The 17,825-nt window shown below is 38.9% G+C and overlaps 1 protein-coding gene across 3 annotated transcripts in view; it reads right to left on the reverse strand.

Moving 5' to 3' along the window:
- The window catches only part of Hmgcl (hydroxymethylglutaryl-CoA lyase), a 53,037-nt gene that overhangs the window by 9,777 nt on the left and 25,435 nt on the right, over nucleotides 1–17,825 (reverse strand). For all 3 annotated transcript variants that reach the window (XM_071664182.1, XM_071664181.1, XM_071664183.1), the window contains 2 exons: nucleotides 16,298–16,421; nucleotides 8,031–8,243 (listed from right to left, as the gene is read on the reverse strand). In XM_071664182.1, coding sequence (XP_071520283.1) covers nucleotides 8,031–8,243; nucleotides 16,298–16,421 — 337 coding nt within the window. The remainder of the gene's footprint in view (nucleotides 1–8,030; nucleotides 8,244–16,297; nucleotides 16,422–17,825) is intronic.

A 17,825-nucleotide genomic window follows, 5' to 3' on the forward strand; every position in this document is an offset into this window, starting at 1 on the left:
GATCGAGTAAGTAACGTAAGGGTAAGAGAGATGTGTGGAAATAAAAAGAGCGTGGTTGAGAGAGCAGAAGAGGGTGTTTTAAAATGGTTTGGGCACATGGAGAGAATGAGTGAGGAAAGATTGACCAAGAGGATATATGTGTCGGAGGTGGAGGGAACGAGGAGAAGAGGGAGACCAAATTGGAGGTGGAAAGATGGAGTGAAAAAGATTTTGTGTGATCGGGGCCTGAACATGCAGGAGGGTGAAAGGAGGGCAAGGAATAGAGTGAATTGGAGCGATGTGGTATACAGGGGTTGACGTGCTGTCAGTGGATTGAATCAAGGCATGTGAAGCGTCCGGGGTAAACCATGGAAAGCTGTGTAGGTATGTATATTTGTGTGTGTGGACGTGTGTATGTACATGTGTATGGGGGGGGTTGGGCCATTTCTTTCGTCTGTTTCCTTGCGCTACCTCGCAAACGCGGGAGACAGCGACAAAGTATAAAAAAAAAAAAAAAAAAAAAAATATATATATATATATATATATATATATATATATATATATATATATATAGGGGATAGGGGAGAAAGAATACTTCCCACGTATTCCCTGCGTGTCGTAGAAGGCGACTAAAAGGGAAGGGAGCGGGGGGCTGGAAATCCTCCCCTCTCGTTTTTTTTTAATTTTCCAAAAGAAGGAACAGAGAAGGGGGCCAGGTGGGGATATTCCCTCAAAGGCCCAGTCCTCTGTTCTTAACGCTACCTCGCTATCGCGGGAAATGGCGAATAGTATGAAAAAAAAAAAAAAAAAAATATATATAAAACTATTTGCCATATATATATATATATATATATATATATATATATATATATATATATATTATGTGAGAAGGAGATGGAGTGAGTATTTTGAAGGTTTGTTGAATGTGTTTGATGATAGAGTGGCAGATATAGGGTGTTTTGGTCGAGGTGGTGTGCAAAGTGCGAGGGTTAGGGAAAATGATTTGGTAAACAGAGAAGAGGTAGTAAAAGCTTTGCGGAAGATGAAAGCCGGCAAGGCAGCAGGTTTGGATGGTATTGCAGTGGAATTTATTAAAAAAGGGGGTGACTGTATTGTTGACTGGTTGGTAAGGTTATTTAATGTATGTATGACTCATGGTGAGGTGCCTGAGGATTAGCGGAATGCGTTCATAGAGCCATTGTACAAAGGCAAAGGGGATAAGAGTGAGTGCTCAAATTACAGAGGTATAAGTCTGTTGAGTATTCCTGGCAAATTATATGGGAGGGTATTGATTGAGAGGGTGAAGGTATGTACAGAGCATCAGATTGGGGAAGAGCAGTGTGGTTTCAGAAGTGGTAGAGGATGTGTGGATCAGGTGTTTGCTTTGAAGAATGTATGTGAGAAATACTTAGAAAAGCAAATGGATTTGTATGTAGCATTTATGGATCTGGAGAAGGCATATGATAGAGTTGATAGAGATGCTCTGTGGAAGGTATTAAGAATATATGGTGTGGGAGGCAAGTTGTTAGAAGCAGTGAAAAGTTTTTATCGAGGATGTAAGGCTTGTGTACGTGTAGGAAGAGAGGAAAGTGATTGGTTCTCAGTGAATGTAGGTTTGCGGCAGGGGTGTGTGATGTCTCCATGGTTGTTTAATTTGTTTATGGATGGGGTTGTTAGGGAGGTGAATGCAAGAGTTTTGGAAAGAGGGGCAAGTATGAAGTCTGTTGGGGATGAGAGAGCTTGGGAAGTGAGTCAGTTGTTGTTCGCTGATGATACAGCGCTGGTGGCTGATTCATGTGAGAAACTACAGAAGCTGGTGACTGAGTTTGGTAAAGTGTGTGAAAGAAGAAAGTTAAGAGTAAATGTGAATAAGAGCAAGGTTATTAGGTACAGTAGGGTTGAGGGTCAAGTCAATTGGGAGGTGAGTTTGAATGGAGAAAAACTGGAGGAAGTGAAGTGTTTTAGATATCTGGGAGTGGATCTGGCAGCGGATGGAACCATGGAAGCGGAGGTGGATCATAGGGTGGGGGAGGGGGCGAAAATCTGGGGGCCTTGAAGAATGTGTGGAAGTCGAGAACATTATCTCAGAAAGCAAAAATGGGTATGTTTGAAGGAATAGTGGTTCCAACAATGTTGTATGGTTGCGAGGCGTGGGCTATGGATAGAGTTGTGCGCAGGAGGATGGATGTGCTGGAAATGAGATGTTTGAGGACAATGTGTGGTGTGAGGTGGTTTGATCGAGTGAGCAACGTAAGGGTAAGAGAGATGTGTGGAAATAAAAAGAGCGTGGTTGAGAGAGCAGAAGAGGGTGTTTTGAAGTGGTTTGGGCATATGGAGAGGATGAGTGAGGAAAGATTGACCAAGAGGATATATGTGTCAGAGGTGGAGGGAACGAGGAGAAGAGGGAGACCAAATTGGAGGTGGAAAGATGGAGTGAAAAAGATTTTGTGTGATCGGGGCCTGAACATGCAGGAGGGTGAAAGGAGGGCAAGGAATAGAGTGAATTGGAGCGATGTGGTATACCGGGGTTGACGTGCTGTCAGTGGATTGAATCAAGGCATGTGAAGCGTCTGGGGTAAACCATGGAAAGCTGTGTAAGTATGTATATTTGCGTGTGTGGGCGTATGTATATACATGTGTATGGGGGGGGGTTGGGCCATTTCTTTCGTCTGTTTCCTTGCGCTAACTCGCAAACGCGGGAGACAGCGACAAAGTGTAATAAAAGAATAAATAATAATATATATATATATATTATTATTTATTTTTTTTATTATACTTTGTCGCTGGGGATAGGGGAGAAAGAATACTTCCCACGTATTCCCTGCATGTCGTAGAAGGCGACTAAATGGGAAGGGAGCGGGTGGCTGGAAATCCTCCCCTCTCGTTTTTTTTTTTTTTTTTTTTTTAATTTTCCAAAAGAGGGAACAGAGAAGGGGGCCAGGTGAGGATTTTCCGTCTAAGACCCAGTCCTCTGTTCTTAACGCTACCTCGCAAACGCGGGAAATGGCGAATCGTATGAAAAAAAAAAAAAAAAATATATATTATCCCTGGGGATAGGGGAGAACGAATACTTCCCACGTATTCCCTGCGTGTCGTAGAAGGCAACTAAAAGGGAAGGGAGCGGGGGGCTGGAAATCCTCCCCTCTTGTTTTTTTTTTTTTGTTTTTCTTAAAGAGGGAACAGAGAAGGGGGCCAGATGAGGATATTCCCTCAAAGGCCCAGTCCTCTGTTCTTAACGCTACCTCGCTAACGCGGGAAATGGCGAATAGTATGAAAGAAAGATATATATATATATTCTTCTTTTCTTCTTTTAAACTATTTGCCATTTCCCGCATTAGCAAGGTAGCGTTAAGAACAGAGGACTGGGCCTCTTTTGGAATATCCTCACCTGGCCCCCTCTGTTCCTTCTTTTGGAAAATTAAAAAAAAAAAAAAAATGAGAGGGAAGGATTTCCAGCCCCCCGCTCCCTCCCCTTTTAGTCGCCTTCTACGACACGCAGGGAATACGTGGGAAGTATTCTTTCTCCCCTATCCCCAGGGATTATTTCTTTTTTTTGTATTTTGCTTTGTTGCTGTCTCCCGCGTTTGCGAGGTAGCGCAAGGAAACAGACGAAAGAAATGGCCCAACCCACCCCCATACACATGTATATACATACACGTCCACACACGCAAATATACATACCTATACATCTCAATGTACACATATATATATACACACACAGACACATACATATATACCCATGCACACAATTCACACTGTCTGCCTTCATACATTCCCATCGCCAACTCGCCGCACATGGAATACCATTCCCCTCCCCCCGCATGTGTGTGAGGTAGCACTAGGAAAAGACAACAAAGGCCCATTCGTTCACACTCAGTCTCTAGCTGTCATGCAATAATGCTCAAAACCACACACACACACACACATATATATATATATATATATATATATATATATATATATATATATATATATATATATATATATATATATATATATTATTTTCATTCATTTTAATTTTCCTTTGTCGCTGTCCCCCGCATTAGTGAGGTAGCGCAAGGAAACAGACAAAAGATTGGCCCAATCCACACACATACACATGTATATACATACACATCCACATATACATACCTATACATCTCAACGTATATATATATATATATATATATATATATATATATATATATATATATATACATACACAGACATATACATATATACACATGTACATAATTCATACTGTCTGCCTTTATTCATTCCCATCGCCACCCTGCCACACATGAAATAACAACCCCCTCCCCCTTCATGTGCGCGAGGTAGCGCAAGGAAAAGACAGCAAAGGCCACATTCGTTCACACTTAGTCTCTAGCTGTCATGTAATAATGCAACGAAACCACAGCTCCCTTTCCATATCCAGGCCCAACAGAACTTTCCATGGTTTACCCCAGATGCTTCACATGCCCTGGTTCAATCCACTGACAGCATGTCAACTCCGGTATACTACATCATTCCAATTCACTCTATTTCTTGCACGCCTTTCACCCTCCTGCATGTTCAGGCCCCGATCACTCAAAATCTTTTTCACTCCATCTTTCCACCTCCAATTTGGTCTCCCACTTCTCGTTCCCTCCACCTCTGACACATATATCCTCTTTGTCAATCTTTCCTCACTCATTCTCTCCATGTGACCAAACCATTTCAAAATACCCTCTTCTGCTCTCTCAACCACACTCTTTTTATTACCACACATCTCTCTTACCCTATTATTACTTACTCGGTCAAACCACCCCACAACATACTGTCCTCAAACATCTCATTTCCAGCATATTCCCACTATACTCTGCACAACTCTAGCTATAGCCCACGCCTCGCAACCATATAACATTGTTGGAACCACTATTCCTTCAAACATACCCATTTCTGCATTCCAAGATAATGTTCTCGACTTCCACACATTCTTCAACGCTCCCAGAACTTTCGCCCCCTCCCCCACCCTATGATTCACTTCAGCTTCCATGGTTCCATCTGCTGCCAAATCCACTCCCAGATATCTAAGACACTTTACTTCCTCCAGTTTTTCTCCATTCAAACTTACCTCCCAATTGACTTGTCCCTCAAACCTACTGTACCTAATAACATTGCTCTTATTCACATTTACTCTCAGCTTTCTTGTTTCACACACTTTACCAAACTCAGTCACCAGCTTCTGCAGTTTCTTAAATGAATCAGCCACCAGTGCTGTATCATCGGCAAACAACAACTGACTCACTTCCCAAGCTTTCTCATCCACAACAGACTGCATACTTGCCCCTCTTTCCAAAACTCTTGCATTCACATCCCTGACAACCCCATCCATAAACAAATTAAACAACCATGGAGACATCACACACCCCTGCCGCAAACCTACATTCACTGAGAACCAATCACTTTCCTCTCCTCCTACATGTACACATGCCTTACATCCTTGATAAAAACTTTTCACTGCTTCTAACAACTTGCCTCCCACACCATATATTCTTAATACCTTCCACAGAGCACCTCTATCAACTCTATCATATGCCTTCTCCAGATCCATAAATGCTACATACAAATCCATTTGCTTTTCTAAGTATTTCTCACATACATTCTTCAAAGCAAACACCTGATCCACACATCCTCTACCACTTCTGAAACCACGCTGCTCTTCCCTAATCTGATGCTCTCTGTACATGCCTTCACCCTCTCAATCAATACCCTCCCATATAATTTACCAGGAATACTCAACAAACTTATACCTCTGTAATTTGAGCACTCACTTTTATCCCTTTGCCTTTGTACAATGGCACTATGCAAGCATTCCGCCAATCCTCAGGCACCTCACCATGAGTCATACATACATTAAAAAACCTTACCAACCAGTCAACAATACAGTCACCCCCTTTTCTAATAAATTCCACTGCAATACCATCCAAATCCGCTGCCTTGCCAGCTTTCATCTTCCACAAAGCTTTTACTACCTCTTCTCTGTTTACCAAATCATTCTCCCTAACCCTCTCACTTTGCACACCACCTCGACCAAAACACCCTATATCTACCACTCTATTATCACACACATTCAACAAACCTTCAAAATACTCACTCCATTTCCTTCTCACATCACCACTACTTGTTATCACCTCCCCATTAACCCCTTTCACTGAAGTTCCCATTTGTTCCCTTGTCTTATGCTTTTTATTTACCTCCTTCCAGAACATCTTTTTATTCTCCCTAAAATTTAATGATACTCTCTCACCCCGACTCTCATGTGCCCTCTTTTTCACCTCTTGCACCTTTCTCTTGACTTCCTGCCTCTTTCTTTCATACATCTCACACTCATTTGCATTATTTCCCTGCAAAAATCATCCAAATGCCTCTCTCTTCTCTTTCACTGATAATCTTACTTCTTCATCCCACCACTCAGTACCCTTTCTAATCTGCCAACCTCCCACGCTTCTCATGCCACAAGCATCTTTTGCACAAGCCATCACTGCTTCCCTAAATACATCTCATTCCTTCCCCACTCCCCTTACCTCCTTTGTTCTCACCTTTTTCCATTCTGTACTCAGTCTCTCCTGGTACTTCCTCACACAAGTCTCCTTCCCAAGCTCACTTACTCTCACCACTCTCTTCACCCCAACATTCTCTCTTCTTTTCTCAAAACCTCTACAAATCTTCACCTTCGCCTCCACAAGATAATGATCAGACATCCCTCCAGCTGCACCTCTCAGCACATTCTCATCCAAAAGTCTCTCTTTCGCACGCCTATCAATTAACACGTAATCCAATAACGCTCTCTGGCCATCTCTCCTACTTACATATGTATACTTACGTATATCTCTTTTAAACCTGGTATTCCCAATCATCAGCCCTTTTTCAGCACATAAATCTACAAGCTCTTCAGTACAGGATTTGCTACCTCAGTTGGTAATGAGGGTTGACAGATGCAACTTGTATTTGCTGTCCTTATGTTTAATGATATTTTTGCTATTTCTGTTCTGGGTTGTATTTTTCCTTTACTAGTAACTAACAATGGGTCCTAAAAAGTTGTTCCTGGAAAAAAAAGCCCAAATTATTATTTGTAAGCAAAAAAATTTATCTACAATTGAGATTTCAAAATGTACTGGCAGGGCCAAGTCTGCCATCTAGGCACTTTATTTTGGCTTCTTTCTAATGTCATTCTGCCCAAAAAGATGGGTCTGGTCAACCTAGAAAGACAAGTAAGGAGAGAGAAAACTTGATAGGGAGGAGTGTTTCAACATCTCATGCTTCATCAGGGGACAGATGATGTTAAAAGGAAGACCAAAAATGTCTCAGGATGGTGGATTTGGTCCTGCCTGAATGTCTTGAAATTTCACTTGTAGACACATTTTCTTGCTTTCAAGCACAAACACTGGCTTTTCCTTCTTGGGTCAACTTTTAGGACCGATGAATAGTTAAAAGAAAATTATAATCCAGAACAGAAACAGCTAAAATATCAGTAAACACAAGGATGGCAAGAAAAAGCTGCATACCTTCATTTTCAATACCAAGGGGTTACTAAGGTAGCAAATCATGTCATCTGACTTCTACTCTGTACCAAACTGCCAAATATACAATACCCCCCCCCCCCAAAAAAAAAGAGCCTAAAGCATAAAATCCTCATTTCAAGTGGTAATCTCTTTATTTTCAGTTTAAGGAAGACGTATATCAACTTCATGTTGGTCCTTTTTGCATCATCAAAGATAAAGCTGTAGTCAAAAAGCAGAGTATCATGGTGTAAACGTATGATTTTGAGGCAAATATTACCTGCATCTAGTGTAATATAACTTTCAAAATCTGTCAGTGGCCATCTTTTAACCCAGTCTGCCTAACATCAAAAATATCTCCTTAAAATTAAGTGACAGAAGCAGAATGGAAAAATCTGATTTCTAATACACTAAAAACATTTGACAGTGAACTTTATTAGTAAATCATGACCCCTATAACAGAAAAGAAATTATTTTCCAGTATGAGTGAACAATGACTATCTACAAGAAGTTATCATCCATTTTCACCTTAGCTACAGCCTTCGGATCAACTGGGCCTTCATAGGGGCATCCACAAACACATGAGACATAACCTCTCACTCTGATCCCTGCCTTACTAGCTGCATCCATGACAGCTTGAAAACGCTCAAGAGATTCAGCAATGCTACAGTTAATGTTCTTCTGGCTAAATGACTCAGAAGCAGCTCCAAAGATGGCCACCTCTTCACATCCAGCAGCAACCTGAAAATAATATTCAACTGTTATTTTGAATGCAAATTAGATGTAAAAGAGCCACACCATATGAATATCCTGTATATCTACACATTTCTCCATTCATATTGGCCCGAATATTAAGCAGGAACATAAGGTAGTAGTAGTCAGTAGAAACATCAGGTAGGAGCAACTGAAAACAAGGTGCTAGAGTTGCCCTTGGCCAACAGCCTGATAAGGATGAAGAACTAAAGGCTAAGAAGCAGCACTGGAGTTCACCAGTTATATAGACTATTGCTGTGACCGTCCATTTAAGGGAGTTCCTGAAGGGAATGGGCATCAAGAGATATGGATAGATAGACAGGTAAGAGAGCAGCCTTTCATACTGCTACTGCACTTCATCAGTATACACTTTGTACAGTAAAATTATCTGTCATGGAAAACAAAGGTTCTTTCTTCACCCTTAAAAACTTACATAATGAACATCTTTACCACACAATAAAAACAATCATCCCCCAAGCAATATTACTTGAAATACAAACATCTTTTAACAATTTACCTATTGCATCTGTTCATCTCTTTTGCAGCCAGGCTCTTTCACTCATAATTCAACCATACTGTTCCATATCTCAACCATTAGTTCTACATGGCCCTAACAGAAAAACTAACAGGTTTCCATCTGTGTACCTCTCTATCAATTTCTTTACACCACATATTGCTTCTCAGATCTTTACTCTACTTATCAAGCTAATTCTAACAACAGTGAATAAGGCTAAGAAGCATCACTGGAGTTCACCAGTTATATAGACTCTATTGCTGTGACCACCCATTTAAGGGAGTTCTTGAAGGGAATGGGCATCAAGAAATATGGAGAGATAGATAGGGAAGAGAACAGCCTTTCATACTACTACTGCACTTCATCGGTATACACTTTGTACAGTAAAATTATCTGTCATGCAAAACAAAGTAAAATTATTTGTCAAGCAAAACAAAAGTTCTTTCTTCACACTTACAAACTTACATAATGAACATCTCTGCTATACAATAAAAGCAATCATCCCTCAAGCAATATTATTTGAAATACAACATCTTTTAACAATCTACCTATTGCATCTGTTCATCTCCTGCAGCCAGGCTTTTTCACTCATACATTCAACCATACTGTTCCATATCTACATCATTAGTTCTACATGGCCCTAACAGAAAAACTAACATGTTTCCATCTGTGTACCTCTCTACCAATTTCTTTACACCACATATCGCTTCTCAGATCTTTATTCTATTTATCATGCTAATTCTAACAACAGTGAATAAGTTGTGCATAGACATATACTGTTCTCATATTTTACCAATCAGAGCTTTGAAAAACAAAAGTCTATCGATCTATTCATATCTGCAATGCCCATTCCCTCCTGGAACTCCCATCATGGGGGTGGCCAAGGGAAAATTGTCTCCACTTATCCCTTCCCTTACATACATCACTGTATGCATTTTTCCATTCATAAGAAAAGTTTCACATCAATATATAAGAACAAGGACAAACACTTCAATATGAAAACTTCTTGCACATTTTACACTTGAAATTTTTCTCTTTATCTACACCTTCAGTTCTCACTTGTACAACTCCACCTTAGAAACCAACTTTCCCACTACCATCCCCAGTAATCATCACTCTCAACTTAACCACAAATTCATCAGCAACCTCTAATTCTCCATTTACACAATTATAGTACAGACATTCCCTGCTTATCAAAGAAGACTGAACCATGTATTCCCATAGACTTCCATTATGCACACAAGAATCCTTGACAAGGATTCTTGTGTTCCAAGGATATGGATTAAGTTTTGTTTGCTCTAAAAAAAGAAGTTAATTGTGATGATACAGCAAGATCATTTTGTAATTTAGAAAAACAGTAAAATATCTAATATTGAAATTGCCATTTGTAAAGGTTTAGTCTATGCCAGGTTGTCAACACCAGTGGTTCCAAATTGTCCAAAAATGTTAAGTGCTATTAACAATTTGAAAAAAGGATAATGATAAACATTTTACTAAAGCAGATAAGTCTACAACAGTTGCGATTATGGACAAAGTTAAAATTAATTGAAGCAGATAAGTCTACCACAGTTGTGATTATGGACAAAGTTAATCATTTATCAGAAACGATCATTTATTTGATGATACAACATACTTTAAACTCAGTAGAAATCCCCTAGAAACAGTTCATTCTCACTCTAATAAAGATTTGAAATTGTTGTTGAAAGGTAATGACTCTCTCATCAAAAGATTTTCATCATTAACCCATTCACTGCAGTGTATCTATGGACTTATCAAAATACATGAGCCAAACTTTCTAACAAAACCCTTAGTGAGTTCAGTGGGCTCCATCACATAGAAATATCAAAATGTTTAGTTTCTCTATTAAGCCTACTAGTGGGTAAGATATCAAATTCTAATGTCAAGAACAATGACAATTCAATTAACAAGCTTCATGACATCCATGTTGATTTTGATTTCAAACTGGTAAGTTTTGATGCTTCATCCTTGTTAACAAAAGTTCCTGTTGATGACTCTTAGAATATTTGGTAGATTTTTTTTTCTTTTTTTTGCTTTGTCGCTGTCTCCCGCGTTTGCGAGGTAGCGCAAGGAAACAGATGAAAGATATGGCCCAACCCACCCCCATACACATGTATATACATACACGTCCACACACGCAAATATACATACCTACACAGCTTTCCATGGTTTACCCCAGACGCTTCACATGCCCTGATTCAATCTACTGACAGCACGTCAACCCCGGTATACCACATCGATCCAATTCACTCTATTCCTTGCCCTCCTTTCACCCTCCTGCATGTTCAGGCCCCGATCACTCAAAATCTTTTTCACTCCATCTTTCCACCTCCAATTTGGTCTCCCACTTCTCCTCGTTCCCTCCACCTCCGACACATATATCCTCTTGGTCAATCTTTCCTCATTCATTCTTTCCATGTGCCCAAACCATTTCAAAACACCCTCTTCTGCTCTCTCAACCACGCTCTTTTCATTTCCACACATCTCTCTTACCCTTACGTTACTTACTCGATCAAACCACCTCACACCACACATTGTCCTCAAACATCTCATTTCCAGCACATCCATCCTCCTGCGCACAACTCTATCCATAAGCCCACGCCTCGCAACCATACAACATTGTTGGAACCACTATTCCTTCAAACATACCCATTTTTGCTTTCCGAGATAATGTTCTCGACTTCCACACATTCTTCAAGGCTCCCAGGATTTTCGCCCCCTCCCCCACCCTATGATCCACTTCCGCTTCCATGGTTCCATCCGCTGCCAGATCCACTCCCAGATATCTAAAACACTTTACTTCCTCCAGTTTTTCTCCATTCAAACTTACCTCCCAATTGACTTGACCCTCAACCCTACTGTACCTAATTACCTTGCTCTTATTCACATTTACTCTTAACTTTCTTCTTTCACACACTTTACCAAACTCAGTCACCAGCTTCTGCAGTTTCTCACATGAATCAGCCACCAGCGCTGTATCATCAGCGAACTGACTCACTTCCCAAGCTCGCTCATCCCCAACAGACTTCATACTTGCCCCTCTTTCCAAAACTCTTGCATTCACCTCCCTAACAACCCCATCCATAAACAAATTAAACAACCATGGAGACATCACACACCCCTGCCGCAAACCTACATTCACTGAGAACCAATCACTTTACTCTCTTCCTACACGTACACATGCCTTACATCCTCGATAAAAACTTTTCAATGCTTCTAACAACTTGCCTCCCACACCATATATTCTTAATACCTTCCACAGAGCATCTCTATCAACTCTATCATATGCCTTCTCCAGATCCATAAATGCTACATACAAATCCATTTGCTTTTCTAAGTATTTCTCACATACATTCTTCAATTATCTTGGATAATATTGAATTAACCTGTTCAAATTCTGTTTTTATTGAATTGGTAAAAATGTGTATAAAAGACTGTATTTCAATTTAATGGAAAATATTATGCTCAAAAATTTGGTATGGTGACGGATAACTCTCTTTCATCAGTATTAAGTAATCTCTACATGGAATTCTTTGAAACAAAATTACTAAGGGATATCTTATCCTCTCAGGCAATTTCGTTCAGGTATGTATATGATGTTCTTTGTGTTTGGCCAACAAACGAAAAATTCATAAACATTTCTCCCTTTACTTAACAATTTAGTACATTCTATCAACATACTGTGGAAGTGAAAAATAATTGTATGTTACCATTTTTAGATTGCATGATCCACCTCCAATTTGGTCTCCCACGTCTCGTTTCCTCCAACTCTGACACATATATCCTCTTGGTCAATCTTTCCTCACTCATTCTCTCCATGTGACCAAACATTTCAAAACACCCCCTTCTGCTCTCTGAACCACACACTTTTTATTACTACACATCTCTCTTACCCTTTCATTGCTTACTCGATCTATCCATCTCACACCACATTGTCCTCAAACATCTCATTTCCAGCACATCTACTCTCCTCCGCACAATTCTATCTATAGCCCATGCCTCGCAACCATATAACATTGTCGGAACCACTATTCCTTCAAACATACCCATTTTTGCTTTCCGAGATAACATTCTCGCCTTCCACACATTTTTCAACGCTTCCAGAACTTTTGCCCCCTACCCCACCCTATAGCTCACTTCCGCTTCCATGGTTCCATCCGCTGCCAAATCCACTCCCAGATATCTAAAACACTTCACTTCCTCCAGTTTTTCTCCATTTAAACTTACCTCCCAATTGACTTGTCCCTCAACCCTACTGTACCTAATAACCTTGCTCTTGTTCACATTTACTCTCAGCTTTCTTCTTTCACACACTTTACCAAACTCAGTCAACAGCTTCTGCAGGGGTTTTGCTGCTTTTCATGTGTGGCAGGGTGGCGATGGGAATGGATGAAGGCAGCAAGTATGAATATGTGCATGTTTATGTCTGTGTATGTATATGTATGAATACACTGAAATGTATAGGTATGTACATGTGCGTGTGTGAGTGTTTATATATATATACATGTGTATGCAGGCGGGTTGGGCCATTCTTTCGTCTGTTTCCTTGCAGACTTGGGCAGACTGATAAGGATCTATATGTTAGACTTAAGCAACATAAACATAGTATGAGAACATGACAAAAATCAAATGCCTTGCTTAATCATGTTAAAAATTATGACCATTGCACTGATTGGAGTAATGCCAATTCAGTTATTTACTCTAACTCCTTTACCACCAGAAATATCATTGAATCTTGTATAATCAAATACACAATGAAATGAAACATTAATATTAGTGAAAGCCTACACAAATTGGATAGCTTTGTTGTGGGAAAAATTTGTAAACAATTCCCTTTCTTGTCTACATACAAATTTTATGACAGGCACGTTGCCAGGCCCAAACACACCAACCCGACCAACACCACTTGTTTACCAATGGAGTCTTAGCTACATCTCTTCCCTGTATATCAACAAAAACCCTTGTGGGGCCTTAAGACTCAAACCGAAACACACAAAAGTCCATATCACAGGCACCCCTACAGCATTCTTCTTCATTGCTAGATCATTACATAAAACCAAGAGGTAAAAAATATACATACTGTACATATGCACCAATTGTTCTTCCCCTTGAATATTATGTAACATATTTTAGTTTTAGTTACGAGAATTAAGAAGATACAGACTTCAAAGGTTATATTTCAGTATAAATAGGATACCAGTGTACAATAATCATGGAAAGTGAAAGTAATACTCTGTTTTGGCAGTACTGTACAAGAAACTTATTTTTGTGATCCAAGTATTTAATTGTTCAATCTGGGGAGACAATACCACACTTGTTGAGCCCATCTCTTGAGCTTTCTTTACTCTTAAGTCACTTTTCAAACATGTGCATACTGCCAGCATTAATAGTCTGATCTTTTAGTTTATTCAAACCATTTACCACCCATACACTAAAACAGTATTCTTTGATGTCCTTTCTAACAAACTTGTTGCCTAGCCTCATATTACGACCTCTGCTTGCTCAATCACTGTATCTCATCTCCACAAGAGCTGCTCACTGCTGATTCCCTCTAATTGGTTCTGAGAATTAAAGGTTGTAATTGTGTCACCTGTAACTCTTCTTCTCTGCTTGGTGGAGAAATTTGCAGCCCTCAGCTTTTCAATTTAGCTAGCCCTCTTAACCCCTGTACCAATCTGGATCTTATGTGAAGATTTAGCAAGGGTTGCTTTGGACCTCAAATGAGGATTCATTGGTTCCTACCCCCATTTGAATACCCAGGTGATGTATGATTCTATCATAAGTATTCTCCTGCCACAGCTGGAAAAAATTTCACATGCCTCATTTACCTACTGAGCTTTAAAAGGTGCATGTACATTGACTCAGCATGTTGACGTTCATATGCAACCATAATCATGCAATATGCCCAATATGCAAGGCAACTGATGAAAAAATGACGAGGAAACTTATATACATATTATGCATTTCAAAAGCAGTCAATCTAGAAATAGATGTATCTAAAGAAAGCAGAGCTAGGACTAGAATAAGTGAGCCAAATAAAAATACTGTGCTATGAGTATTGTGCAGGTTGTAACTTTACAGTGGCCTTGATGGAATGCACTGCACAGTCATACAAACTACTTGTGGACTTATTTAGATGACAATTACTTCATAATATGCAGATAACAATGTAAAAATCACATGCCTGGTATCCTGTGATGTCTAAATAAGCATCTATTTTCTATCCCAAAACAAAACCCCTTGCAGTGAAAACTTGTTACCTTTAAAAAAAATACTGTAGTGTCAATGCTTTTATTACTGGTAGTAGGAAAAATATTGGTTCAAGTAAACAATATAGTTCGGCATGTGCAAATATGAAAAGGATATGTATGTCCATATCCAAATGAAATAAGAGTGGTGTTACCAGACTTTATCTGCTTGAGGTTACATCACATCAAAGAACTTCTCACTTCACATGAATCCATCCTGTCCCCACTACTGAGTGTAGTAAAACCCTGGAGCAGCAAGTGTCCCAGGAAAAATATTCTTGGGGAAATGAAACGGGTACTGGGTTAATTCAAATAATATATATGTGCAGCATGCTTAGTATGTTGTGTAAAATTATATATGGAAAGACACCATAAAGTGTGTTCGGTACCAAGGTGTATGCATATGAGCAGCAGTGGAAAAACGCAATTATCATACACTGGCTGCTTAATATGTCTATTCAAAACTGTATCATGCCAATACAGAGAAAAACATACTACTTTTTGTGAATTTCTGTTTATATGTGGATAAAAGACAAATATTCTACAAAGATTTCATTTTTCTAAAAGGGGGCGTCCTTTCAGATGATTTGTGCAGGTACTATCAGAGTTGCCCTTCTTTGAACTTGCAATTAAATCTTTAAGCATGGTGGACAGAGTATATAAGCATATTCTGTTTTGATTTAAATATGCTGTGAATACTTTGCTGAACATATACATTTCCTTTATGAGATTCTAATATCTACCTTCAGAGAGATTTCTATAGGACACAGTGTAGAGAAACCATTTTGTGTATGAAAAAGATGTTAATGGGGATAACATCTTACATGATAGATCACATTTAGTTTGTAAAATCTAATAATATGAAGTACTTAAATAGGGTGGGAAATCATGTTCACTTTAACATATTGGACCTAGTTTAAGAATGCATTTGAGTAAACTTACACAACATCAACTTTAGCAATGTGTAACAGAACAGAATGGATGGCTAACACCATTTCATAGGCATATTCAGTTGAATTTAAGTATAGTAAGCAGTGCATCATATCTGTGATGGGGAGGAGTTTGCTTATCTGTAAGAGTGTTTGGGAGTGACAAAAGACTGATCTACTTCTCAATGTGAACTATGCTTTTATCTCTGCAAGTACAACTCGCAGCAGAATAATGAGAGCAGAATGTGATGATAAAAGTTACTATGCAGTGATCACATTTCAATTGCTCTGGTAAATCTGTTATTTTTAAATACAATCAATACCATCACTTACTGCAGCTTCAAAGCCTTTTATGTTAGGAGTAAGAACAGGATAAGATACACCTTTGACTCGCTGAATCCCTCGCAATACCTCTGTATGGTCTGCTAACTGTGGAACCCACTTAGGTGACACGAAACTGTAAAGAATGAATGACGTTTGAGAACTATAAACGAAGGAGAGAATGCATATCACAAATACATGTGTTTACTGTATGGCATGTATCTTGCATATTACTAGAAAAGCAAATTGCTTATCCTCAACCTTTAGAAAACTGAAAATACATCTAAAATTGTTTTCTCTTATCACTCATGAGGATTATAATATAGAAAATGTTTTGAATAGGCCTATATGGATGAGAACATTCTGGTGCAGTGAACTGGCAAATAGTAGAGTTTAATATAAGCCAACATCACATTATATCTACACTTTACGGTATAACTTGAATGAATATGTACTAAAACAAATATTATAACAACATACCACACATGTTCTTGTACTCATTAATGCCAATATGTAACTCAGCTGTATAAGAACTATGTGGAAGGGTATCAGCATTTTCAACCTGGCTATTACAATTAACATTCTAATAAATATCAAATGATAACAATGATTATTCTGTAATCTATTACCCTCAATAACATTTCACTGAATTCAAATAAATATCCATTAAAATATCCAGCAATACACAATCCAGTGCTATGCACCATTTCTGAATTAATGGTCTACACATATGCCCTGCAAATATTGTTCAAAGTACACAGAGATCCAATTAACTGTAAAGAAAGAATGAACATAAAACAGGATCAAGCTTAGAGATGAAAGATTCCAAAATGACAGAAACATCCCTTTACAAATAATGTAGAATTATTGAAAAATGGGGTAAGCTGCCTATTACATCACACATTCCAAAATGTTGGTTTTGAAAGATCAAAAAACATTTCTCTTCAAGGCCCCTGCTAGCAATCAGATATTCCTTGATGAATACTAGGGTGAAGATCAACCCTGCCCTCATAATATTGGAGAAAGCTTCACATTCATTCACCCTTTTTGGTTGGTCCTCAGATCATTGAAGCCTTTTGCTTTACTAATAGGTTTGCTTTCAGCCAATCAGAAACTGTCATCAACCTGACAAAACGGACTTCTCTTCTTTCTGGGTTCAAAATTCACAGTTCACAGTGCCATCCCAGTGTGGTCAAAAGGTAAAGAGATAAAAGATGGGGAAGGATGGGCAGGGGGAAAACAAAAAAGTAAAAGTTGCTTGCTAGATACAGCCACAGAGAAATGGTTTTCCTACCTTCAAAACCTACATTTCTTTACTCTGTAATTAATCTGTTCTTTTTATTGAGTATCTGCTGGGTTAGGGAAGCATTATGAGATATTTTCCATAATTATTTCAAGAAGAGTTTCATTATGTTACATTTCAAATTTTGGTACTTTTGTGATTGTAATAGATTTGCTTGAAAACTTTAAATACTTACTAGGTACTCTTTTAAAAGATTCTTTGCTTATTTGGTTTGTATCTACTGGGTATCTGTCAGCT

The sequence above is a fragment of the Panulirus ornatus genome, chromosome 8 (genome assembly GCF_036320965.1).
Source record: "Panulirus ornatus isolate Po-2019 chromosome 8, ASM3632096v1, whole genome shotgun sequence".
In the NCBI taxonomy this organism is placed as follows: Eukaryota; Metazoa; Arthropoda; class Malacostraca; order Decapoda; family Palinuridae; genus Panulirus; species Panulirus ornatus.